Below are 26,586 nucleotides of genomic sequence, written 5' to 3'. Positions count from 1 at the left end.
GCAATCTCTACAATGTAACATAAGTTACCCACTCCTCTGTTTCTCAGTCTCATCTGTTTCTTTCCTAACTCTTCCTGCTCTCTGAACTTTGTTGATCTGAAATGGTGGATTATTCTTCCATTTTAAGGAGTTTTGTGATTACTAGATACATTAACCCTTTTTCTGTGGTCATATGTTTCACATGCTTTCTTCCTATATGTCATTTTCTTTGCTTTTTTTCCTTTTTATGTAATCACATTTATCAGTCTTTTCTTTTATTGACTTTGCTTTTTATTTTTATTTATTTTTGCCATTTTATTAAATACTTTGATTGGGGACTCTTACATCTCTTATCACAATCCATACATTCATCTATTGTGTCAAGCACATTTGTACATCTGTTGCCATCATTTTCAAAGCATTTACTTTCTACTTGAGCCCTTGATATCAGCTCCTCATTTTTACCCCTTCCCCGCCCACCCACCCGCCCTCATAAACCCTTGATAAGTTATAGATTATTATTATTTTCATAGACTTTGCTTTTTAACGGGTTGAATTCAGTAGAGCTGCAGCTACAACATAAGTATAGTAATGTTTTGATCTACACCGAGGTAAAGAAGGGTTTGTACAGGTTTTTAGTTAGAGGCAGTATAGTTGATTGTTTATATTTAGATTCTGGAATATATACTATAGATTTCCAGTTGTACTTGGTTCTTAAACAAGAAAAACTAAAATGTAGTTATAGAAATCAGAATAACGGTAACTTCTGAGAGTTAGCACTGGGAATTGACTGAAAAGGGGATTAAAAAAAACTCACTGCCATTGAATCAGCTCTGACTCACAGCGACCCTAAAGGACAGGGTAGAATGGCCCCTATGGGTTTCCAGGACAATAACGCTTTACGGAAGTAGAAAGCCTTATCTTCCTCCCTTGGAGCGACTGGTGGGTTCAAACTGCTGACCTTATGGTTAGCAGCCCAGCTTGTAACTATTACACCACCCAGATAGTAAGTACCTCCTCCAAAGTACATGCATCTTATATATGACACTTCTTCCAGAGGACCACCCATTGTAGCATTTAAGTCTTAATTAAAGTATGTCACACTGGGACCCCACTGTAACTCTCCAGGAAGTAATTCAATAATCCCTACAACCATATTTCCAAATTACCAATGGTAGTGGAAAGCCAGATCTAATCAACTCATCAGTCTCTGCCGTAGTAAATTATGAAATCTCTCTATCTTAAGGGGTTGTTGGTTATTTGGCAGTCTATATGTGACCAAATGATACCTGTAAGATAACATGCATTTCACTGTATGTGAATTATACTTGAGAAATATATACCTGTCTATGGAAAACCCCAGAGGGGTAAAAAATAATAACACCCATGAAATAAGAACAGGATGCTTCAAAGGAGTTGGAGAAACCTGGAGAAAAGAAATAGCTCTCGGAAATTAAGACTATGACAGTCAACATTAAACATTCTATAGACCAGTGAAAGACAAAGTCAAGACTGTCGCTCAAAAAAGAGAGCCAAAGGTACAGATGGGAACGACTAGAGGATCAATCCAGAGCAACTTTCCAGAACATTCAACTTCCTCGAATGGCAGCTGTCCTGCATTAGAATAGAGTACTTCAGAACGTATTGTGTAACTCAAAAGTATTTAAGCAAAGAATTAATGACCACAAATCAGGAATGTAGCGGGTGGGATTTCTTTAATAAAATTTAGACCTCCCCTCCTCCCCCCGATTTTCTAATCATGTTTTACAATTTCAGGGTTGGATCTTCCTCTGTAGTCATTATTTAATTACAGTTTTGAAGCCTGATTTGCATAAATGTCAGAAAGCATGTGACCTTTATGTAGATTTCTAGCTTAAAACATTTGAAACTTTTGGAAGAGGTTTTTGAAGCTCTAGGATTGTTAATTAAATAATGTAATTGAGCACTTGCTAATATGTCACTGATTATTTTCCATATCTCTGAAATTACGGTGTTTCTGATAATCAGTAGTATTTTATGACAATTTTCAGTGTTTATAGACATGGTCCTTATCTTTATGAGTTAAAAAAGTCCCTTTGTTACCCATTGCTTTGTCTTGCCAAGTTCCTGGTGAGAGCCAGGTCAGAAGGAAGTATGTCTGTCTGTCACGTACTTCCTAGATGGAAATATTACTTTATCCCTTTTTAATAGCTAAATATGCCAGTTCTCTGAAGGGTGTTCTTGGGATGAAGTTAATCCAATAAAAATATTACTATTTGTGTGCACGTGTGTGTTAGATAGTATATGTGAACTTAACAGGCACTGTGTAATTTGCTGCCTGGGTGACTGCTCACACTAAAGGACTTTGAGATATATTAGTAGAAATCCACGTTTTACTAAAACTAATCTTGACATGCTCATTGCAAACATTTTCTATGAAACAATACTGTGTAATAGGGAATGGACATTTCTGTAAGAAAGCAAACACTTCTAGACAAGAATTGTGCTGCTTAGCAGCACAGAGACCAGCGATGCTCAGGGCCGTACGGTGTATCTCAGCTCTAACTTTGGGGATGTGGTTGGGCTGGTCTTCCATCTCTCATGCTACTCTTTTCCCAATCTCTTTCAGTATTTAGGGCAGTTAACTTCCATACCAGGATACCTGAATCCTTCCAGTAGGACTGAAATTCTGCATTTTATAGACAATGCAAAGGTAATCCTATTCTCTTAACTCCATATTGTGCTTTGGCCTACTCTGTGCTTTTTTCCTGGGCCCTCATATTTGGGTTGGGTGGTTCAATTTTAGCATAGGATTGGCACATCTTGCTCCTAGCCGTTAAGAGTGTTCCTCACCTTGAATATTCACATTATCCACTACCTGCTGCATATGATTAAGGGCTGTTTCTAGAATTTAGATTTTCAAGCTTTTCCAAGCAACATGCTAGAGAGCTGACTCTCAAGGCAGTTCCATAAGAATCCCGTGAACCCTTTCGACGCTGCAGCCCTGGTGAAATGGCGTGAAGACCATTGCTGGGAACAACCTTGTTTTATCATATTATACTTAGATAAGCACTGACCCGGTGATTTCAACCAGCGAGTGTTTGTGGGGGCGGGGGGTGAGGAGCCCTGACCCGCAGCCACAGCCAGGGCTCTACATTTCTGATGACCTGCGGATCTTTCCAGAGGGCCCACCAGCTTCCTGGACACTTGACCCCAGAGCACGATGCCGTGATCAGCCTCTCTGCCTACAATGTCAAATTGGCATGGAGAGATGGGGAAGACATCATCCTCAGGGTCCCCATTCATGACATTGCTGCTGTCTCTTACATCCGGGATGACTCGGCGCACCTGGTGGTCCTGAAGACAGGTACAGAACTGGAAGGTGGGCTAACGAGGTAAAAGCAACCCAGACCTTGTCCTGGGAATTAATCCACAGATCTAATGAAGGTGTCAAGACAGCTTTTATGGCACGAGGTTGGATCCCTGGGGTCTAAGGGGATAGTACCCTTAACAGATTGGGTTGACCCTCTCTTCCAAGGCCTGGCTACAGAAGGCCTTGGCCCAGGAGTAGAACCGAGCAAAGTCATCCAGCTCACTCAGCCCCTTGTAGCAAATATTTGGGGCTGGTGTCAACAAATCACTCTCGCATCCTCTGCCCAGATGTGCTGGCCTCCAGCTCCACCGAGGCCACACTAGAGCCCTCCTGTGATACCCATGACTGAAGCACAGGGACAGCGGTGCCTGCCTGTTGGTGAGGCCCAGCAGAGGGGAAGGTTGGTTAACACACACACACCCCTCTCCGAGCTTGGGGCGCTGCAGTAGGTGCAGCCCTTCAGGGATCCCCTGGCTGACTTGCCCGATACTTCTTTTGTGGTAGCGTCAGAACAGACAACTTGTTATCCCCGTGAACATTCAGGTAGAGTTTGGCTCCTCCGCTATATAAAATCATCATTATACACTCCCTCTCTGCATCTGTCGATGTTTCTAAGGAAAGCAGGTAATGGAATGTTTAGGAGGGAGAGAATGAGCTCAGTAGGAAGAGCTTACTGTCATCAGGCCTTGGACCACAGTGTTAACTCACAGAAGAACACAGGGAAAATGCTGCACGCCATTAGTGTCCTGGGTTTGAAGTTGGTGTCACAGAGCATTTTCCTGGGCTCAGCCGGAAGCCACCCATTTCTAAAAGGCATAGGAGGCTTAGCCTGGCCTTTTTGAGTACAGAGAGAATTGCTTTTCCATTTGAGTGTCACAGTTGTTTGGGAATCCACACCCTTCTAAAAAAAAAAGTCGTGCCGGCTGCAACGGCACATATACTAAAATTGGACCGATACAGAGAAGATTAGCATGGCCCCTGGCCAAGGCTGACACGCAAATTCGTGAAACCTTCCATATTAAAAAAAAAAAAAAAGTAAAGTCTATTGAGCTCTCATTATTTTTACTTAAGCCATACATATGATCACTAGTGTCGGTAGTTGACAGGCACTGGTTGGCCTAGGAATCTAATGGGGTCACTGCATCGCACCCCACAGAGGTTTACTCTGGAGTGGTGTGTGAGACGGTGCGGGGAGTTCTTGTTGCGGTTTGCAGTAATAACTAAGACGCGCCCCCCCCCTCTCCCCCCCCCCCATACACGCAGGTACTCACTCTGGTGCATACATGCTCACCCACTGTTCCTACTCACTCTGCTCACTCATACACTGTTGCAATGCATTCATATGTATGCTGCCTTGCACACTCATTCTCATGTTTTTTAAACCATTTTATTGGGAGTTAATACATATATCATCCCATAGTTCAATCACATCAAGCAGTATTGTGTAATTGCTACCACAGTCATTTTCAGAACATTCTTTTCCTTCCTGAATCCTTGACATCAGCTCCCTTATACCAAGCCCCCCCCCACCACCACCCTCACTGGGTCCCCAGAAACCCTTCTCCTTGCTGTCCCTGTAGGTTCATCACTTCCCTCCTGTCTTCGTAGACATACTGCCACCCACACTCAGTTGCACGTGGCACCACTCACCCTGTGCCCCGGCCCTGCGGAGTGCAGGCCCCTCACCTTTGCTTGCCCTTCATGCTGTGTGCGGCTGCCATTTGTATGAAAATGGTGATTTAATATTGATCAAACTAATACAAAACATTTTATATGGATTATCTCATTTAATGTCCATCATTAAACCTATAAGACCAATGCTATCATATTCTCATTTTACAGATGGGAGTACTGGAGTTTAGATAGACGAAGTAATTTGATCTAGGTCACAGAGTTAGTAAATTATCTTGAACCAAGTCTGTCTGGCAGTAGACCTTTGCCTTTTAATCACTCCTAACCTTTATTCGTCCGTCGCACTGCTGGATAGTCCCTTCAGGGCCTTTGGCTCTGGGCAGAGTCAGGGACAGAGAGGATTAAGGAGACTGGCTTCTGGATGGGGTTCTTGTGAGCATGTTAATTAGGTAAGCTGGAAGAACTGTCGGAAGATGAGGAAAAGCCTCTCTCAGAGGCTGTTGTCCAGACCGTTGAGGAGGTGTGGGTCAGGGCCTGTCGAATGCTTGCCTCATTCGTCAGTTCATCAGGGGAGGCTCCTGATAGGCGATGCTTTGCAAGGCTGGCGGGGCAGTCAGAGTCACGTGGACTACTGTGAGAGTCATTTGCAGACTATCATCCCAAGGTGTAGGCTGTGTACCTGGCCTGGCAGTACACTAGACCCTTCAGTGATCTCAATGGAGATGCTCTGTGTTCCCAGCCCAGGACCCTGGCATCTCCCCGAGTCAGAGTCTGTGCGCAGAGAGCTCCCGTGGCCTGACGTCAGGCTCCCTGTCAGGCAGTGGCGTGGTGCCTGTGGAAGCATGCTGCTTGGTGGTCCTGGCTATGGAGAGCAAGGTAAGAGGATGCACGGTTCTGCCTTTGAGCCCAGGCTGCCCCAGGCTCTATTGTCCCTCTGCCCTTCCCAGTACCTCACTCTCTCCACCCTACTCTGACAGTGGAGTCACCTGCTAGGAGAAGACTGGGGCAGGTGCCAAGAGCTGGGAGTTGGGGTTGGGGTTTGGGCCCCACTCGGTCCTCTAGCAACTGTGTCACCTTGGGTGGATCACTTCATGCCTTTCTGTGAGTTACTGTAACTGCCCTACAGCAGAGTGTTGTCTTAGCCCCTTTGACATTTCTGACCAGATAGTCCATTGTTTGGAAGAAAGCTTGGCATAGCCTGTAAGGCCATAGCCTTGAAGTTCAACTCAGTACGCACAGGGTTTCTGTGAGTCGGAATCAATTCAATGGCATCCTTTTGTTTTTTGTTTTGTTTTGGGGGGGGGGTGTCGTTGTGAGCACTGCAGGATATTTAGCACTACCCCTGGCCTCTCCCCTCTAAGTGCCAGAAGAGCCCCTCGGGTGACACTAAAACTGTCCTCAGACATTGACCATTGACCAGGCAGAATGGCCCTGGGTTTAGAACCTGCTGTAAAGCAACAGACAGAACACTGTCCCCAAATGTTTTTCTGTTGAGAATGCTGTCTACATGCACTGGTGGGGTAGTGGTCACACAGTGGGTTGCCACCTGTAAGCTCAGCAGCTCCATGAGAATCAGATGGGGCTTTCTACTCCTGTAAAGAGTTACCGTCAGGGAGGTCGCGGACGCTCACCGAGGGAGTTCCTCCCTGCCGTGAGGCTCGCTGTGAGTTGGCAGGGACTCAATGGCAGTGAGTTTGAGGAGAGAGCTGGCAGTTCAGGGGATGGGAAGAGAGATGAATGGAGAGGAAGGTGCTGGCAGACCAGCTCCCAGCCTCCACCTTCTCCCTGTCATCAGTGGGTGAATGTGAGGCCACCGCTGGGCCACCTCTCTCATCTTAGATAGACCCAGTGCAATCGGAGGGATCTTTGTCACAATATCCCATTTGGCAGTCGAAGGCTGAGGGACACTTGGCTCTGGGGCTGACACTTTTTTCATGCATTCACCACTCATCTGTGTGCTTGGCAACTGAGCACCTGGGGCAGTGGGGGCCCATTGGCAGATCCACGCCGAGACAGTGACCAGCCGCAGGCGGGCGACATTGCCCGCAGCAGCTGTTCCTCTCCCCGACCCTCCAGGGAGCTGCAGAAGAGCTGTGCTTGCTGCTCAGCCAGGTCTTCCAGATTGTTTATACGGAGTCCACCATCGACTTTCTGGACAGAGCAATATTTGATGGAGCCTCGACACCCACCCAGCACCTTTCCCTGCACAGCGATACATTGGGTGAGCACATCTCCCTTTCCGGAAGCCCGCCCTCCGCCCACCTCCCCAAGAGTATTCAAGGCAGCAGCTTACTGTTTTCTCGGGAACTTTTGAGCAGAATGGTCTAGACAGCTGGATAGCTTCCTAGGGTAACTCCGGGGTCCCTGCGTACTTGCTCTGGAACTGCATGTGACTAAAGTCACTACACTTAGTTCAGAGCATGGAGGAGGTCTGAGGCCTTTCCCACTTTGCACCCCAGGCCTTGGCCACTGAGCAGTCAGGGGTTGGTTCCAGGATGGCACAACAGAAGATGGCCTGTTGAGCTGCTTGGAAGCCTGGGATGGTGGGTAGGAAGGAATGGACAGGAGCCCACAAGGTGCTCAGATGGGTTGAGCTGGCAGCGGCAATTTCTGAGGACCTCTCAGGAGTCTGCAAAAAACAGTCCATCCGTGGACACGTCGGGCAAACCTTTCAAACTGTTCAGTGGCTCAGTTAGGACTCAGGACTTCGGTCAATCAGATGTACAGTCAAGGAGACGCTGTAAGTGGTGCCAGGCTGCTGCCTGCAGAGCTTGTGCTGATGGCATGCGTGACATTGTCCTCACCACGTTACATGGGAAAGGGAGGCTCAAAGGACGTAAGTGGCTCCCGCAGAGTAACACACCCAGTAAGTAGTGGGCTGTGTACCTAGAGGTACATTGATATCCACATTTGGCTGCGTGTGTGATTAGTCTGATTCTTAAAATTGATTTTAAATTCCCCAAAGGGCCTTGCTTTTCTTTTCTTTCACAAACCTTTTTACGGACAAGGACACAGTTCCTAAGTGTGCAGGTTGGGAGTTTGTGATGCAGACACACTCCTGAGTAGACGTTTCTTTCTGGTCTTGCCCGCCCTCAGCGTGCTAGATGATGTACCTTTCTGCTGACCTCACCTGGCCTCCTCCTACACACAGAGAGCCTTGTATTTCTTCCTGGGGCTTGCTGACTGCCTTCCTGTCGCTGCAGTCTCAGGTCTCCAAACTTAACACCCGAAGGGGAAAGAAGTCCATAGGCTAGAATCAAGGTGTTGGCAGAACTGTGTCCATTCCAGAGAGTTTGAAGGAGAACCTACTTCCTGTCCTTTCCTAGCGTCTGTAGGCCACCGTGTTCTTGGACGCAGAGCCCGTACTGCAGCTTCACAGCCTGCGCCATCGCGTCTCGCTGATGCTGCGTCCATGGATCCCTCCCCCTTAAGGACCCATGCTTTGGAGTCCCTGAATGGCTAAGATGGTTGAATGCTCGACTACTCACCAAATGTCTGGTAGTTCTAAGGCACCCACAGACCATTGAAAGCAGCCTTGGTCCAAACGGAACTTGATTGTCCTCGGGAGCAGTTCTTGTACTACACACGTGGGAGCTCGTGAGTCACTTGACTCCATTGCAGCTGTGTGTGAGAGAGAGAAAGAGGTGGCTTTGGCTTTCCCGAATCAACCAGGGTCATCTCCCTATTTTAGGATAAACTGATGAGCAATCTTAATTTCGTCAGCAACTTTAATATCCTTTTGCCATGCAACCGACTAGTCATAGGTTCTGGGGATGAGAGCATCTTTGGGTTCTGCTGACCACAGTGAGAATTGGTCCTTTTTTCTCCCGTGCTCTGCTATTTAAAGTCCTGCACCCTAATTGACCTGCTTTTCTCTTAAGGCTCACTGCTGATCACGGCAGCTTTGTGCCCCTGTTGTCTGGTTCTCACTAGTAGTTTCTCAGACAGCTGGGACTTTTTTTACTGAGCACCTCTTGGGTAACTGAGCCTGAGCCAGACCTTTTGTTAGTGCTGTGAGTCATCTCAAAACCCCCCCACCCCCACCCCACCCCGTGAGCCACGGTAGGGACAGTGGGCCATCTGGCTCGGGATGTGACTTCTGCTCTCACGAGCTGTGTGAATTGGTGGTCTGTAACGTCTCTGGCTCAGTTCCTTGGAGAAATCTAATGGTGACAGTTTGGATTAGAGGCAGCAGTCATTAAGGCTTTGTGCCACTGCAGCCCTCACCCCGTGTGTCAGACGTGCATGGATAAATCCCCGGAAGCACATGTATGGGGTGCCGCTGGTGGCTCCCAGTGGGGTTGGGTGTGGTTCCTGAGTGGCTGGTGGCTGGCGTGCCTGTCCCAGCCCAGCAGCAGTGACCACTCATCTCACCCTGGCAAGAGCTGCGAGGGGGGTTCACAGGCCTCTCTGCTGTGTAACCAAAACCCGGTGTGTTCACATTTGCCTCACAGATGACTTGTCCACCAAAGTGGACATCAAAGAAGCCTACGAGACAGAGGCCAGCACTTTGTAAGTAGAACCCCCTCTCTGGCCCTGGCACTCAGCAGCAGCTGCTGCTGCACTGCTAGCATTTGGGGGGCTGCTTTACCCCCATGCCCCACCCATCAGTCAGCTGACTTTGCACACACTTCACCTGCCTTTGAGCCCAGGCCCCCACCCAGTAAGGGACTGACCCTCTACACCATGGATTCCATCTTTCCTTGCTCAGAAGGCTTGATTCTGCTCTCAAGAACCCCTCTAGCAGATATGTACCTGTCCCAGGACCCCTGTCATCCTAACCCTGCCCTTCGTTCCGGCACCTGTGGGGGAGAGATGCATAGAAGGCAAGCTGAATTGCCTTAGGTCCTCTGCCAGGGCCTTGGCCATCTCCCGAGTAGACTTTTCATCATGGTGCATGCAGCCTTGTGCCGTGAACCCAGCCAAGCCTCTCCCTATACTTCCTGCCTCCACACAGCCCGGGATGCCCTAGGGCAACAGGTCTGGAGCGCAAGCAGAGTCAGGCGCCCCTGCTGCACTCTCACACACTCTCTACTCCACAGCTCATTCCCTGACCCCACAGATGTGGGTGGCTTCGCGTCATTGTCCTTCTGCATGCCACCTTCACCCCACCCCAAGACAGCCAGCGATAGTGAGCTGAGCACCACGGCCACTGAGCTCCTGCAAGACTACATGCTGACGGTATGCCTTTCCTGGGCCCAGGGCCACAGACAGAGCTGGCCATGGCTGTGCTGCCATGACCCCCAGCTCTGCACCGACTGGAAGTCCCCAGCCCGTCACCTTGAGAGAGGGCGCAGGCAGAATCCCCAGCCTTGGTGGGTAGGGCAGGGTGGGCCTGGCCAAGGAGGAGCAGAAGCAGGGAAACGCTTGGCCATCCTTTCTGTAAATGTGGCTCCTTCCCGGTGCACCCTTTCCTTGGGGTGTGTGAGCCGGCCGAGTATGTGTGCGGCATGTTCGCTTCTGGGGCAGGACTGCAAACCCAATCCAGGCCTGGGATCCTGTGCTCACTCCCCTGGCTGGCTTTGCCCATACCAGTTCCTTCCCCTCTCTGCCGAGCTTCAAAGCCCAGTTGTGCTGTTTGTGTGTGCCCTACCCCAGAGGGCAGTCAACTGTTGGCTCAGGCCCCAGGCGCAGGCTCAGACGTGGTTAGTTCAGGGATGCCCCTTGGTTCTCAGGAAGGTGGCCTGGCTCCTCTTCTGTGGCTGACTGTGGCCAGCACACTCTGGATACTGCAGCTGTTTCTTCTCTCAAGGTTCCCCAGAACATGCTGTCCCAGATACCGAGTCCTTCGACGTCCTGGGAGTGTGGGAGTGAGTCCCTTACACATTGCAGGGCTTGGGTGAACCCCCACACCCTCCTCCTGCTATCTCAGCCTTCCCTCAGTCCCAGAGGGAGAGCCAGGTCCCAGTGACTTAGGCTTCGGATCCAGGCGCAGACTCTTGGCCACATACTAGATTCGCTGGTGCTACGACGGGGGGAGCATGGGAGGAGGGACGGGGATCCTGCCAGATTGCCGCCTAAGCCTGGTGCGCATTACATGCCTGGTGTCCACGGCCAGGGGCTCTGCCCAGCGTGGGGAGCTCTGGCCCAGGGCTCCAGCAGAGGCACAGACGGCAGGGAGGGCGGGCTGTCACTGCCTCTCGGCTCCCCGTCCCCAGCCCTGGTGGCTCTGCTCTCTTCCAGCTGCGCACCAAGCTGTCATCCCAGGAGATCCAGCAGTTTGCCATGTTGCTGCATGAATACCGCAATGGGGCCTCCATCCACGAGTTCTGCATCAACCTGCGACAGCTCTATGGGGACAGTCGCAAGTTCCTCCTGTTGGGTGAGCGCGCCGCTGTGGTTGTTGGGTAGAAAGAGATTTAAACCAAAGCATGTTAACACAGGGTCTCAGGAGAAACCCATGTCGTTCTGCTTGGGATGGCTTTCCCAGTGACTGGGGGTGTCCCACGTCACTCACTGCCCTCAGGGCCCAGGAACAAGACTCTGAGGGAGCAACGGGATGCCCTAGGGCAGTGAGACAAGCTGGCAGTGGAGAGAGTCAGTGCCAGCCGCCGAGGGCCAGGACTGCTCTTGAAGAAGGCAGCAGAATATGTAGCAGACAAGGTGAAGCCTCTCCAGGTGGTAGGGTGGGTGATAGACAGCCACACTAAACTTGGCCACCTGAGTCGACACTCCCAGTGGGCATGAGCATGGCTCAGGCTCCCCAAAGGCTGACTAGTTGAAGGCCTCCTGGGTCCAGTCTGTGCCCATAAGCAAACCGTCACCAGGGGCGTCTGCTCTCACTCTGAGCACCGCAGAGCCTGAGTGTCGGGCTCCTGCCGATTCATGCCTGGGGCCAAGCACCCAGCCAGAGTTTAAGGTCAGGTCCAGTTCAGATGTTCCCCTCAGGCTCCCCCCACCCTGGCCTTGCTCTCTCAGGGCTTTGAATGTGTGTAAATGTGTCTGAGGACTTCATAAGGCCTTGTCTGTGGAGCTAGGCCTTGGTTAGGGCTAAGGGGTGAGGAAGCAACTGTGAAGTTTAGTGTGGAGGGTCTGCAATCCTACCCCTGGTGCTAGCAAGGGATGCTGCCTCTGTCAAGCATCTTGTCTTCTCCCTTTGTTTTTGTTTGCCCAGAGCCCTTATCTAGCAGGTGGAGGCAGGTCTGGTCTGCAATTGTTTCCTCAGCCTCGGCTCTGTCCTGCATCTACTCTGAGACCCAGGGCCCTGGATGCCCACTGTGCCGACTCATTGGTTCTCATCTCAGCAGCCCCAGTTCAACAGCAAGCATCCCAGATGCAGTGTGGGGCTGGGCTCCTGTTGCTGGGAGGGGCCTGGTTGTCTATCCAGATGAAGTGATGACAATTGTGTCTCTTCCAGGTCTGCGTCCCTTCATCCCTGAGAAGGACAGCCAACACTTTGAGAACTTCCTGGAGACAATTGGGGTGAAGGATGGCCGGGGCATCATCACAGATAGCTTTGGCAGGTACCGACGGGCCGCCAGCACTGCCTCCAGCTCCACCACCAATGGGAACAGGGCCGCCGGTAGCTCGGATGACCAGTCCTTGCCCTCTGAGGGAGACGAGTGGGACCGCATGATCTCGGATATCAGCAACGACATTGAGGCACTGGGCTGCAGCATGGACCAGGACTCTGCGTAAGGCATCCTCAGGGAGAGCACTGTGCGGCCTTAGGGGAAGGCAGATCCTGGCCTGCTTCCTGTCGCCGCCCTGGCTGCCTTTCACGGATGGGCTCGTGCCCCCAAGCGGGAGGCTGCTGGGAGGAGTCTAGGCCCGCTGCTGTCTCCTTGCGGGAGCTTGTGTTCCTGCTGCCCTGACATGCACAGCAGCCAAGGAGACGGGCAGAGGCTGAAGGCTTGGTTCTTGGACAGCCACTCCCGCATCTCAGTGTCCACACCCGGAGGAGGGACGGACGAGGCCAGCTCTGCGATCTAGCCCAGTGTTGGTCACTTCCTACACAAGTTTCCGTTTTTGCACACAATGTTCCTATTGTAACTCTCAGAGACCTTTCAAAAAGCAGGCTACAATGTGAATCATTTAAATCTCTGGTTGCCTAGTGCATTTCTCATCCACATGGGCAGGGGAGCTGATGCCAAAAGGAACGTCCTCCTGGTTGGGTTCCACCCTGGACATCTATCCTGGGGTGAAGCCTGGGCTCTCATCCCCAAGGATAGCTCGACCTAGCAGGGAGGGAGTGGAGGAGGCGCCACCTGCCCCCCAGCCCGGCTCCATTGGTGTGGCACTTGCACTTTCCCCCCTCCCCACACCTGTGCTTCTCCCTCTCCGGGCCTGAAGTCAGCATGCACGTCTCACTGCTTTGCCCACTCCCCTGGGGGCTGAGGCCCAGATGGGTCCAGCCTGTGCCCACAGTCAGTCTGCCACCCCGGGCTGCTCCTCTCAGCCTGAACACCGCAGAGCCTAAGAATGGCCTTAGCCAGCTCCTCCCCGGGGCTCACTGAGCTGGAGCATAAGGTCAGATCCAACTCAGAAGTTCTCCCAGCCTCCCTCCCAGCCTGGCCCTGGGTTCTAAAACCTGTGAGGGGCCGCCAAGGAGGCCATAGGTCTTGCTGTGAAGCTGGGCCTTTCTTCAGGACGGAGAGCTGAGAAGGCAATGTTGAAGTCTAGTGTGCGGGGTTTGTGCCCTCCCTCTAGCCCTGCAGGAAGCGCCCACCACCTTCCTCTTCCAGCAGGCCCCTCCACCACCGGCTCATGTCTTACTGCGCACAGAGGTGCTCTGAGCCCCACAGCCTGGCTTGTGCTGCGTGACGCTGCCCTTGCTGACCAGCCCTGGGCCACACCCTCCTCCACTGGACATCTCTTCCGGCACTTGTGCCAGCCCACAGCCCCTGATGTATGCCTTTGCAATCTCTGCCCAGTACGCATCCGAGACCCACAGCTGCCTTTAACACTGCCTATCTGGGGACCTTGTCTCTGAGTTGAGTATCAAAGTGGCAGCCCCTCGGCCAAGTTCTTCCACCATACCTTCTCCCCACATAGGCCATGTGGCACTTCTCCCCTGAGCCCACTGGACTGGGCTTGGCCTGCACTCAGGAACCCCCGTCCCCTTTAGCCAGTGGACATCTTTTCTGGGACATGGTCTTTGTGGCCAGTGTTCAGGTCTGCCCCTGAACCTACAGCTGGGTGGGAAGATAGGAGTAGGGGCAATGCATACAGAAACGTTCCTCTCTCCACGTGCCCTCTACCAGACAGCCCCTCTGTCTACCTAAGATGCTGGTAGAACCCCTCTCCAGCCCACCCCCACCCAGCAAGGATTGGGTGGGGTGCTGTGTGTCAGGCTCTGGCTGCACCAGAGCAGCCAGCCTCTTTCTTAAGCTCTGTCCTGAGCAGTGCCAAGGTCCCGGCCAGGAGGGGATCTCGGACACCCAGAACGGCAGGGTTTGGTCAGGGAGACATCTCCCTCTCAGTCCTGGTTGGCCACAGCACCAGGCCCAGCCAGGGAAAATCCAAGGTGAATATATAGTTCAGGGAACTGTCTAAACTTACACTCACCTAGACCTGCCGTGTAGACATCTGAAGTCACCGAAAACAAGCTCTAATCCAGAACACCTCATGGGCACTGCGTCCCAGGGGGAGACCAGGCCTGAGACCAAATCCACACTGGGCTCTTAACAGGGCTACCGCAGCACCCATGTGGCTACCGCACTGGTCCATAGATGCATTCTCTGTGGGGCATGCCACGGTACATGCGTGTCGTGCAACCTCGCACTGCAGGCCACTAGTGTGCCTGGCCAGAAAGGGGCCGGTCAGCCCGAGGACGGGGATGCAGGAGGCAGAGGCCTCTGGCCGTGCTCCAGAATGTCCTCCTGGCGTGTGGGCGCCTCGAGGAGGGGGTACATTTAACTGCTTGGCCTCGTGAAAGCACAAGGCTCTCTTGAGGAGTTACTTCCATCTAGGCCTTTATTGAGACCTTTCGCCGAGAGTTCCTACCGGAAACTCCACCCCCAAGACAGCTCTCCCCTGGGCTAGAGCCCACTCCTTCAAGTTGCTTGGCCTCAGGCCCCTCCCTAGTGATACAGCGGCCTGTGAGCAGGAGGTGCAGGATGGGGACAACCTCACAATGGGCGGTGAAGCTCCTCCACTTCCTGACCACCTAGAAGCAGACGCGGCGCTGGGGGTTACAGGTTTATTGAGCAGCAGAGCTGGGAGGGGAAAAGGCAGGGAGGTGAGGTGCCTGGGTAGGCCGGCCATCCAGGGGCTACATTGTCAGCTCCTGCAGGAAATACCAAAGTGTCAGGTTGAAGGGATAAAAAAAAAAAACCCAACCCTAACTCAGCTGCCATCAAGTCGGTTCTGAATCAGAGCAACCCTAGAGGGCGGGGTAGAACTGCCCCCGCGTGTTCGGAGACTGTAACTCTTTACAAGATCGAAAGTCTTCTGCAGAGCAGCTGGTGGTTTCAAACTGCTGGCCTTGCAGTGAGCAGCAGCCCAATGTGTAACTACTACGTTACCAGGTAAGGGAAAAGGGAGCCCAAATATAACAGCAGTGAACTTCTACCAGGGCCCAGGGGAGGCAGAGGTGCGTACTTCTACCTCTCCTAGGGCCCCAGTAGAAGCCGGCCTCTGGCTAGAACAGCCAAGCACACGGCCCTGACATCTCCAGAATGGTCCAGCGGGCTGCTTACCATGATAGCGTTGACGATATCGCTGTGGTTGGCCCTCAGGGCCTGCACAGCCTTGGCCTTTGAGACGTTGGCCTGAGCCATTACCAGTTCAATATCCCGAAGCTCCAGCCCTGTCTCGTCCACCTATGGGAGGAAGCAGGCAAACCGATGGTAGGAAGCTGCTGAGCCACCCTGGCCGAACCCAGCTGAACCACAATCTCACCTCCTCCTCTTCCTCCTCCTCTTCCTCCTGGCACTCCGGCGTCACCCTCAGCCCTGCAGCCGACTCGGAGGCTGGGGCTGAGGGGTCAGGAGGAACCTTGAACTTCTCTGCTGCGGCTTTGTGCACTTGCTGGGATAGGTCCTCAATCTGCAGGCCCACAAGGCAGAGAGTTGAGCAGCCTGCACCCGGCTCCCCCACCCCACCCCACCCCACCCACCCAAACCAAGACAGACTTTGGCCTCGCCAAAGACCACGTAGGTGTCAGAGGCTGGGCTCTTGAAGACATCGGGCTTGCTGATGACAAAGAGGATGTTCTTGGACTTCTGGATGGTGATCCTAGTGACGCCCGGAATCTGCCGCAAGCCCAGCTTAGACATAGCCTGCGGGGGGAGGAAGAGTGGGAGCTCGGGACTCCAGCTTGCCCTTGACATTTGAGGACCAAATGTCAGACTCCAGCCAAAGGGAGTGTCAGCGTGTCCACATCTCTGCGATAAGGATTAGACTCACTCTATTGCGAAATCTGTTTCTTCTCTGACGTCGTAGTTTAAGCTATTTTTACCAGAGGTGAGGGTCCACTGCTCCGTTTGTCTGCGTGCCCAGCAGTGGAGTGTACAAGTCTGAGGAAGTCTGCAGCCAAGTCTGAATCTTGGCAGGTAGCACCTTCCCACCTACCATCCTGCAGGCCTTCCAGCCCCCTTCCCTGGACACACCCACTGCACCCACCTTTCGGGCCTTCTTCTCACTGCGGCTCTGCTTGGCTTTGGCGATGGTCTCTTCACTGCTGCCTACTGTTGGGCCCTGGGGACAGGAAAGAGTTCAGGTAGGGGTGATGGGAGCCACCCACAGGACACGGTGTGACTCCCCTGAAGCTTAGCCTCTCTCCTAGACCTGGGTGCAGGGGTGGGCAGGGTCACCTGGGGTGGGCCCCGTGCTGTCCGGGGGGCTGCCAGGTCCTGCTCCACCTCGGGGGCTGAAGATTCTGCATGGCTGTCTGAGTGTTGGCCCAAGTCTGGAGCTTGCAGGGAGTCTGGGAGAGAAAGAGGCAGTGAAAAAGCAGAGACATATGCCCAGCCCTGGATGCAGCCTCAAGGTGGAAGGGAGACGAGCTGGGCCTTGGTGGACACAGGTAGGCTATCTCCTGGTGTGGGAGGTCCATCCGCGCCGTCCTGTCTGACCCTTCTGAAACATGCAGTATGTCCCTCAACCTTTGGGGACCTGCCCTCCTGGTATGTGGCATCCACCCCTCACCAGCTCGGGATAGCGCCAACCCTGAGCAGTCCACTCCGCCAACCTCACCAATATGCCCCCCCCCCCCCGCTTACCTTCCTCAAGACTGTCCTGGTCCTCTTGCTGCTCAGGGGTCGGAAGCCTTAGAGTTCTGGTTGGGGGCAGGGACCCAGAACCTGGAGGCACTTGACAGGGGGTGCAGACAGGCTGGTCTTTGGCATGGGGAGCCACCGTGGAGGCTGCCGTGGGGCTGAGGAAGGGCGAGAAGCCAGCCTGCAGCCCAGCCTCAGGAGGCCCCAGGGTTCCTGAGAGGGCATCCGCTGCCTGCTGAGCTTCTGAGATGAGCTGCTGGAAGCCTGGCAAGCCTGGGGGCCTAATGTCCCTGCAGTCTCCTCTGGGCTCCTGACAATGGCAGGGGCCAGGGTCTGCAAAGTGAGGCGGGGCCGCTCCACTGTGGAAACCAGGCGAGGAGGGGTCAGCTTGCAGGGACCCATCTTGGGCGTCGTGGGAAGGGTCTTGGGCACAGGTTCCTGGGGACTGGCAAGGGGAGTGGCTCAGGCTACTGGAGACCGCTTGGGCCCACTCCTCCACACCCAACTGGGGCTGTGGGGCTCTGGGGCTGATGCCAGTCTCAGGCTCAGGGCACCATGAAGTGGTTGGGGAAGTTGTAACAGGCACGGGCTCTCCAGGACAGCCCCTGCCAAGCCCAAGTACAGACCCTGCTGAGGACTGTGGGTGACTGGCCAGATCCATTGCCCAGCTGCTACACTCCAGAGCCTGCCTGGCACTCTGGGGCTTTGATGGGGGGTTTCCACCCCCCTGGCCTTGAAACATCTTGGCTCCATCATCTAGGTGTTGGTAGTCCCTGCCCACCTTTGGTTCAGGCCCCAAGGGGGCCCCTGTAGCTTCCTGCTGCTCCTCCCTGTCAGACATTGGCTCTGAGGTAAGACCTGCATCTCTCCCTGAGGCCCAGAGGGTCACTGCTTCTGCCTCTGGCTCCAGGTCTACGGCAGGACCTGCTCCGTCATGTTGGCCCTGGTCCAAGGCTACAAGTTCTGCTTCTGGCTCTGTGGCCAATGGCTTTGCCACAGCCGTTAACTCCGAAGCAGGCACCAGTCCTAGGGCCACACCTACATCGTGCCGGGCCAGCTCTGGTGGAGGAGCATCAGTTGATGCCCCAAGGGGGCAGCCTACTTCTTCCTGCAGGGCCTGAAGGGTTGCCACAGCAATAGGCTCCTGGCTCAAAGGGAGGGCTGCTTCTTTTTGCAGGGGAAGAAGTGTTGCCATAGGAACAGACTCCTGGTGTAAACCGCATCCTTCAGACAGGGGCACAGGTGTTGCTGGAGCAACAGATTCCTGACTTGAGGTGAGGCCCGAGCCTGCCTCTTCCTTGTTTTGAGTCGTTACTGACCCTGCCAGTGAATCTGGGCATGGCGTGGGGCTAACTTCTTCTTCCTGTGGGGTTTGGGGCCTTTCCGTGGCGGCAGTCCCAGGGCCTAGAGTAGTGCTCACTTCTTCCTGTAAGGTCACAGGTGTTGCCACAATGACCTGGCCTATGATGAAGCCATCTTCAGTGAGTAGTGGAGGTGTTACCCTGGCAACATCCTCTTGCCCGGTGGAGGTGTCTGCTGTTTCCTCTCCAGGCTGGGGTGGGCCCGTGGCAGCTGGCTCTAAGCTCACCCCAGGGCCTGCTTCTGCCAACCTTGCGTGAGGTGTTACTGTAGTGACTGCCTCCTGGTGGAAGAGGAACCCCTCATCCTGTGGCACCTGATCTGGAATTAGTTCAGCAACTTCTTCTTTCCAGACCTGAAGTGTGGACCCCTCTTGGGCTGAGGACAGGGCCCCGTCTTCTTCCTCCTCATCCTTGCACCCACTGTCCTGGAGCAGGGCACTGGGCTGAGCATGCGGCTCCCCACTGTACAGCCTCTCGTCATCTGCCCCAGCATAGGAGGCCGAGTCTGAGTCCGAAGACGCTGCCGAGGTGTCGTCCCGGAAGGCGAAGGCCTCGTCCATGCCTTCGATGATGGAGATGTCTGACAGAGACTGCAGGAAGGAAGCAGACGGGTTCTCGTCCTCGCTCTCCTCATCTTGGTCGCCACTGGGGCTGGGAGTCTTGGTCTCGGTTGCCACCTCCTCCGAGGGGGGCAGCAGCGTCACCTCTACGGCATCCACTTGGAAGATGAGGCTGCCCTGGAAGGGCAGGAGGGCTGCGGGAATCATTGGGTCATTTGCCAGGCAGTCCAGGTCAAAGAGGGGCTCCTCCTGACTCCAGGAAGAACTGCTGTCAGTGGAGAGGCTGGATGCAGAGGAGTGGGGGTCGGGGGAACCAGGAGCATGGGGTGTCCACGTCTCATCCGTGGTGCCAGGGGGAGAGAGGCCCCGGCCCGAGGGGAGGTCCAGTCCTTCCACTGGAGCCAGCATGTCGAGGGAACAGGACGGAGAGGAAGCCCAGCTGTCCCCATCCGCTGTGATGTAGGAGCCCGAGGGGGAGGTGGGCGGTGAGTCCAGCAGCCCTGCCTCAGAGTTGCAGACCTCTCTGCAGGGCCTGAGGCCTGAAGGCAGGGCACAGGTGGCCTGTGGAGGGGTCGAGGGTGGGGTGAAGTAGGAATCGGGGTCTGAGTGAGGGAAAGGCACAGGAGGGTCACTCTGAGAACATAACTCCGAGGGTAGTTTCAAGTTAGCATGCCCACCTGCCCAGTCCCTGAGCTCCGGGGTGGCTGTGCTGGGCGGTGAGGGGGGCCTGCAGGTTTCTTCGCCCATCACAATCCGTGGCTCCAAAGTAGCTGGGAGGGGAGGCGCCACAGGCCGACCTTCAGGAAGCCCTGGGCTGGGGCCACCCTCAGCGGGGAGTGCCCAGGCTGGTGAAGCCCGGCCAGGCCCTGCATCCCAGCTGGCTCCCTCAGGCTGGGGCCGGGCACCTGGTTTGCTGGGCAGAAACCTGACCGCCAGAGACCCAGGTCCAGGTGGCAGGGCACAGTGCTTCAGCTGGTCCCCACCTGGGGGAGTGGTAGCAGCAGCATCACAGGACAACTCTGTGGGGATAGAGGAGAAGGTGAAGAAAGGCACAGAGTCCATGGGTGGCCCCTTTGGGCCACGCAAAGCATCAGCCGCACCAAAGAGAAGCAGCTCTCCAAAGCTGGTGAGAGCCTGGCCCCGGATGAGGGGAGTTGAGAAGGTGGGAAGATGGGGCAGAAAAGTGGTGTAGGTGGCACGATGGGGGAAGGACCCCAGGGCTTCTGACAGAACATTGAGCAGCTAGCTGGAGCTGGGGCGACACTTGTCAGACTTAAGCTGCAGGTTACACGTGGTCTCCCCCATTGACTTTTCTCTGAGAAACTTCAGTAAGCATTAACTTGCTTTCTCCTTTCCTTTGGGGACTTGCTTACTACTTTTTTTCCCCTATCATTTTATTAGGGGCTCATACAACTCTTACCACAATCCATACATCCATCCATTGTGTCAAGCACATTTGTACATTCATTGCCCTCATCATTCTCAAAACATTTGCTCTCCACCTAAGCCCCTGGCATCAGCTCCTCATTTTTCATTGTCATGTCTTACGCTGTCCGACGTCTCCCTTCACCCACTTTTCTGTTGTCCGTCCCCCAGGAGGACGTTATATGTAGATCCCTGTAATCGGTTCCCCCTTTCTACCCCATCTTCCCTCCACCCTCCCGGTATCGCCACTCACACCACAGGTCCTGAAGGGATCTTCCATCCTGGATTCCCTGTGTTTCCAGTTCCTGTCTGTACCAGTGTATATCCTCTGGTCTAGCCAGATTTTCCTCTAGTTCCTTAATGTCTCCCCCCCCCCCCCCCCCGCCACTATCATGATCCCAATTCTACCTTACAAATCTGGCTTACTAGCTTTTTTTACTGTAATTTGTGCTGGCCCTCACAGACAAGTCGACACCTGTGGGCCGTTGAAGCCCTTCCCCTTGACCTCCACCAAAGACATGCCGCAAACAGCAAGGTGAAGGGTCCCCACAGGGAGTCCTGCACCAGCTCCAGCTCTGTTCTGACTGCCGGAGTAACCAGATCTATTGCCATTCTAGGTTTTGTTTACAGTGTGTCTGTGTACAGTGTGGGGTTTTTCCACCCAACATGCCCCACTCCTGCCATGCTTTCTCTGGCCTTAGCAGGGCTGTGATCCCACATTCAGCCCCCATTCCCCGCCAGACAAAGCCAAGCCCTTCCCAGCAACGGGTCGGAGCCCTGCAGGCCACCAAGTCTCGGGAGAGCGACAAGGTGGAATGTGTCACTGGAATGCAGCTGTGTGCCAAGAACAAGTCACTGAATCTCCCACAAGTTACAAAGTCTCTGGGATCAAGTCAGAAGGACCGTGCAGGCATGCCGTGACCCTCCGTATGGACACAGAAAAGGGCCTGTCCTGCCCTGCAGGGCTGCCATGGAGAAGCCACCAGCAGCTCATGGAGGGATGGACTAACTTCAGCAGCCCATGTGTACTGCTGTACTTCCTTAGTGTGGACAGGGTCTGCTGCCTCCGCCGAGAACCAGGAACAAGCAGGTGCACTCCAATCCCTTCAGAATGGTGAGCGACCTTTCTGTCTTCCTCCCACCCAATCATTAAACTCCACAGTAATGTGGCCTCAGCACCATGCAGAGTTCAGTACTCATTTGTGGACCACAATAACTAACTCCCTTACACAACCACATGAGCAAATCAGGGACATGTGTCAGGAAAGACTTAGGAAGCCCAGGAGAGCAGGGGATAGAGCCTCTCAGAGTGAGACTGCAGCTCACACCTCTGCTAATGTTATTCCTCCGAGTCTTTTACAGACCGGATTTTATTAGCTGAGAACATACTGCACATTCGATTTTGAACCTTATAGTTTTTATGCAACATTATCTCATACACATTTCCCCCTTGTGGCATTCTACACGCGCTAGGTTCATTTCCAAAGGCTGTGTGAGGTCTCATTTAAGGGGTCCCTACCAGCTAGCTTCCCTCAACAATCTGCACACTTATACAAGCCAAGACAGTGATGTTCGAAGCATTTGCATAAGCCCTGAGACTCCTACCAAAAGCTGAGGCCAGTCACTGCCTGGGAGAGGGAGGGGAGGTGGCAGCACAGAACAGTTGCCGGGTCTAAGTTCTTGGCAGTAACGTAAGGAAGGCAGGGCCCCAGACAGTTCCACCACCCTCCCCATGTGATTTGCAGTAAGTTTTCAAACCTCTCTGTGTCTCAACTCTCTCAGCGGTTAACTGGGTACAAGGCTGCTGGCAAGATCTCTGCTGAGCTTGGAAGTGAAGTTTAGAAGGGTGTGATTCTTCTGGGCATGTCTCCCTCAACAGCCGGCACTCCAGGCCTTAGGGCCGGCTAGCATGCGCCTTCAGGGCCACACCATTTTGGGTTCTTGTAGGAGCTGGGAAGTCGGGTGCTGTGGGGGCCAGGGGATCCAGAGAGGCTGGCCATTTGGGTCTCCTGGAGTGTCAATGCGACCCCATACCAGGGAGTGAGCATGGCTGGAGAAGTGTACGGGGTGACACTGGCACACTGAGGCTGGTGCTCCTGGCACTGATCCTGGGCGTAGCCCTTGCCTACGTGCGTGCTGGAGCAAGGTCAGAATGCAAGGGGGCTACTGACAACCAAGGTTTGTTCAAGGTCACTGAGTTCATAGGAGCAGAGCTAGCACAGCACCCAGGGCCCTGGAGGTGTGCATTGCCTCCCCTACCCCGGGCCCTGGGAGGGGCATCCTGTGAGCAGGCCTCATCCTCTCCACTCAATACTGGTTCCTCCCCAGGATCAAAGCGCTGGACTCTGCTCACTGAACAAGGCTGCCCTTGGTCACCCTTGAGGCATGGACTGGCTAGGTGGCACCATCTCACAATGTCCGAGCTGGACACTGGAAGCCACCCCGGGGGCTGAGCTTCTCCAGACCTATAATCGACCCCACCCTCCTCCACCAACATTGGCTGACACAGCAGCTCCAAGGGCACAGGGGTTCTCTGCATCCTTGACACCTCTGCTGGACTCTCTTCACTCCCTGGGGCCCCTCCCCCAACCTCTCCGACATTTCAGAGCCAAGTCGGCCCGTTTCCCTACAGTCCGCCCTTAGCTTCCTCTGCCTTGAACTTCAGCGGAGCTGCTGCCCATGAAGGCGAACCACCCATCTTCAGCTAAACGTTCCCCTGGTGCATCCCTGAGGCATCTCGACGGGCGTGTAGGTTTCCCGGCATCGCACCCCCTGGAGACATGACAGGCAAGCGAGTCTTTGAGGGTCGCCAGCTGATCTCCCACCCCACAGGCTGCCCTCCCTGCCGGGCAAGAACCGCAGCTCCGCGCAGACAATGAGGCACTGCGCCTGGGCCCCGGCCAGAAGACAGTGCCCCAGTCCCGGGACTCGCCTCCCGACACTCCTGGGCCTCTCTTCCCCGGAGTGGGGCGAGGGTGGGTGCAGGCTCCGGTGGAGAGAAAGAGGGCCCGAGGGGGTGGGGGAGCTCGGGCGGCCTGGGAGCGGGTGGCAGGTTGGGTAGGGCGGTGGGAACGGGGAGCAGCCGTGGAGCGCGGGGCTGCGGAGCAGCGGACCCGGATCCCGGGGCTCACCTGTGCGCTGGCCGGCGCCGCCCGCCTCCGGCAGCAGCAGCTCGGCGCGGGCCGCCTCCCCGGGCATGGCCTGGCCGTGCGCCCGCGGGGCCTGCAGTCGCTGGCTCGGTCGGCCGGTTGGTGCGTGCTGCCGCCTGCGCGGCCACCACCCCGCGGCTGGCGGGAGGAGGGGGTCGTGTGACGTCAACGCCCCGCCCGCCTGGCGCCACGGGTGAGCGTGTGCGCGCGCGCGTGCCAGGCGCTGCGGCGGCTGTGGGGCTCCGAGCGGGTGGTGCGGCCCGGCCCGCCCATGGACGGACGCCCAGCCCGCGCGCTGCGGCCCACGGGGCAGGTGCGCCCACCTGCCTGCCCACGGGTGGGCGACACCCTTCGGTTGGCTGGACAGAGCCAGGGGCTTCACCGAAGGCTAGGGAGAGAGGGAGGGAGAGGGATGGGTGGCCGGACGCGTGCCCTGCCCTTTCTAGACTGTGGTGTGATGGAGATTCGGGAAGCAAAAGATTGCGAAGCCGGCCCCTCCGGCGCCACGGTCTTCGCTGGGGCCGTCTCTTTGCAACTGGTGGATGTGCAGAGGGTACGTGAGGGGCCAGGATGGAGCCTTAGCGCCAGCAGCCTGGCTCCTCCAGCCCCAAGGTGAGCTGCAGCTGGCGGGAGGGGGAGGGGTTGAGGTACCATGGGATTGGCCGATGCTCACCGTCGTAGGTCTCCATAGAAACCGCCTCCCGTCCCCATGGCAACCAGCGAAGGCGGAAGCGCTGGCCAGGAAGGAGGTCCAGGACCTCTCCCTGGGCCCTGGATCTCCACAGCTCTCCATCGCTTGTGATTTGCCCTCGCAGCCCCTCACTTTTGCAGATACTAGAAGAAGAAAGGAGAAGAAATACGCCTTCTTTTGTTTGGGGCAGCCGCCGAAGCCACGGCTTTCATGAATGTGCACTTTCCCGTTTGCCGTTCCAAAATGCATTGTTTGCTGCCAACAGCTGGATCCACCATCCGGATCCTCTGAGCACCCACCCCGTGCCAGGCACTGGGAGGCAAAGATGAATGAGATGTTGTTCCCACCCGGAGCTCTCAGACAATGGGGAAGAAAGGAATTAGAACACATGTCAGAATGTTTCCTCCATCTCCAGTCCTCTGATCTGCAGGCTGCATGTCAAGATCATGAATCTAGGCCCACCCTGGCGTTCCTTCCCTCTCAGCCTTCCTGTTCAACGTGGCCTGTCTGGCTGAATGCTGGGCATCACTCTCACTAAATCACAACCACCAAACCCACCAGGCCCAAACCTAAGCCCTTTCCTCAAAGGCAGCGTGCATTCTCTCAGTCAGCAAAGCCGCCCATCCTCATTTTCCAACCAGCAAATGGTTAGCTCGTTCTTTTTCCTCCTTTCCTCCACAGTCTTCACGGAAGAACGATCGTCACTTTCCAACGATTTCTAAATTGCCTTTATGACCTTTCTCCCGTTGCTTGAGCTGAAACTTTAATGAGCCCAACTGCACTGACAGCTGCGGTACATAGTGTCACCCACTTCTGAGTTTTCAAAAAGGAAATCAGAGCATGTCATCCATAGGTTTAAAAACACTTCGGTGGGAATCCAAATGTTTCCAGTACAGACAACATGGCACAAATCTGTCTTGTGGTGTTCCTCCCCATTAAATATTAGGGGAGGCCAAAAAGTATTGCTACGAGTTTATAAAAACCTTTATTGAATAGAAATTATCAACATGTGAAGCTATTACTTCTCAAACATATCCTTCATGTAGGCCAGTCAAATGCTAGAGTTTCGCTGTCTCTAACCCTCCCCCAAGAACTGCACTTTTTGATGTACAATACATTAAAATGTCAGTTTCAACATAATAGACTGAAATTGTGTTCCATTTAAATGTTTTTTTCTTTTTAATTTAGGGTACAAAATAATAAGAAGGGCCAAGATCAGTGTTGTAGGATGGATGGTGGAAGGTTTTCCAGTGAATTTTTAAAAAATAATTTAAAATCTAATTATGGGAATGGATATTTTTGTTTTATGTTTTAATTTTCAAAAATTGTCCACACACAGCGAAATGTTTGCGTTTGTGCTGTATTTTCTTGTTTTTTGTTTTTATCACAGAATTCCATTGCACTTTGCATTAATTCTTGAATAGGGGATTTCAAAAAGCTTGTGGGAAAATTTTATTATCTTTTATTTTCATTTCCCATGAACTTTTTTGTGTGTTGTGTGTATCTTTGCATGTCTCTATCCATGTGTATCTGTGTATCTCCTTTTTAAAATGTAAATAAATATCATTTGTTTGTTTATATTTTTTCTCACCTCCCTCCCTCCCTACCCCCAGCCTCCACTTAATCTTCAAAGTCTGCTTCTTTTGGTGTGAAAACTATTTTTCTTGATTTTATTGTACAATAATGGTCTCATGCTGTGTTTTTCTCTTTTTTTTTGCTGTATTTTTCTTTGAGATTGACTAAGTTTGGTGAGCATATTGTCTTCCAAACTTGCCCATGTGCTGATGTGTTTGACAGTTTCCTCCCTGTTTTCAGGGCTTATTTTGTATGAATCCACCAGAGTTTGTTTATCCAGTCCTCCACACTGGGTATTTTGGTTATTTACATGTACTTGCTATTGTGGACAGAGCTGCAATAAATATGGCTGTGCATATATCTGTTCATGTTTTCTTCTTTATTTCCTTGGAATATAGAGAGAATATAGAGATTGCTAGGTATATCTATCCACTGTTGTTTAACAAAGCATGATACTGTTTTTCATAGTGGCTGTAAAACTCTACAATCCCACTAGCAATGTATAAGGGGTCCGATCTCTCCCCAGCAATGTATAAGGGGTCCGATCTCTTCACATCCTCTCCAGCATTTATTTTCTGGTTTTATGTGTGTTGCTCTGAGCGCTGGTATGAGGTAGCATTTCATTCTTGTTTTAATTTATATTTCTCTGATAGCTAGTGATCATGAACATTTCTTCATGTGATTGTTGGTTACTTGGATGT

General features: G+C 53.6%; 2 protein-coding genes and 1 non-coding gene across 3 annotated transcripts in view; 2 read left to right on the top strand and 1 right to left on the bottom strand.

Moving 5' to 3' along the window:
* Nucleotides 1-13,006, top strand: part of CCM2 (CCM2 scaffold protein) — a gene marked incomplete at its 5' end in the record, with an annotated part of 48,056 nt that extends 35,050 nt beyond the window's left edge. Inside the window, 8 exons of the mRNA XM_045286292.1 lie at nucleotides 2,588-2,671; nucleotides 3,142-3,325; nucleotides 5,703-5,839; nucleotides 7,040-7,184; nucleotides 9,418-9,475; nucleotides 10,006-10,144; nucleotides 11,147-11,285; nucleotides 12,321-13,006. Of these exons, the coding sequence (XP_045142227.1) occupies nucleotides 2,588-2,671; nucleotides 3,142-3,325; nucleotides 5,703-5,839; nucleotides 7,040-7,184; nucleotides 9,418-9,475; nucleotides 10,006-10,144; nucleotides 11,147-11,285; nucleotides 12,321-12,601 (1,167 nt within the window). The remainder of the gene's footprint in view (nucleotides 1-2,587; nucleotides 2,672-3,141; nucleotides 3,326-5,702; nucleotides 5,840-7,039; nucleotides 7,185-9,417; nucleotides 9,476-10,005; nucleotides 10,145-11,146; nucleotides 11,286-12,320) is intronic.
* On the top strand, nucleotides 4,248-4,354 carry LOC115868163. Its single transcript, XR_004045450.1, has one exon. It is a non-coding gene; the product is annotated as a U6 spliceosomal RNA (small nuclear RNA).
* Nucleotides 13,007-15,090: 2,084 nt separating the features above from the next.
* Nucleotides 15,091-23,671, bottom strand: NACAD (NAC alpha domain containing). The gene is made up of 8 exons (XM_004708179.2): nucleotides 23,602-23,671; nucleotides 17,128-20,064; nucleotides 16,720-16,832; nucleotides 16,529-16,603; nucleotides 16,039-16,185; nucleotides 15,806-15,952; nucleotides 15,604-15,726; nucleotides 15,091-15,191 (listed from the first exon to the last, which is right to left on the bottom strand). Exons 1-8 carry the CDS (start codon nucleotides 23,666-23,668, stop codon nucleotides 15,177-15,179), a joined length of 3,624 nt encoding a protein of 1,207 aa, XP_004708236.2. The 5' UTR covers nucleotides 23,669-23,671; the 3' UTR covers nucleotides 15,091-15,176.
* Nucleotides 23,672-26,586: the final 2,915 nt, after the last annotated feature.

This window comes from Echinops telfairi, unplaced genomic scaffold, assembly GCF_000313985.2.
Source record: "Echinops telfairi isolate 266 unplaced genomic scaffold, ASM31398v2 ScPeMD7_7;HRSCAF=31, whole genome shotgun sequence".
Classification (NCBI taxonomy): domain Eukaryota; kingdom Metazoa; phylum Chordata; class Mammalia; order Afrosoricida; family Tenrecidae; genus Echinops; species Echinops telfairi.
The sequence above is the reverse complement of the archived record's forward strand: the minus strand, read 5'-3'. Positions and strand labels throughout refer to the sequence as shown.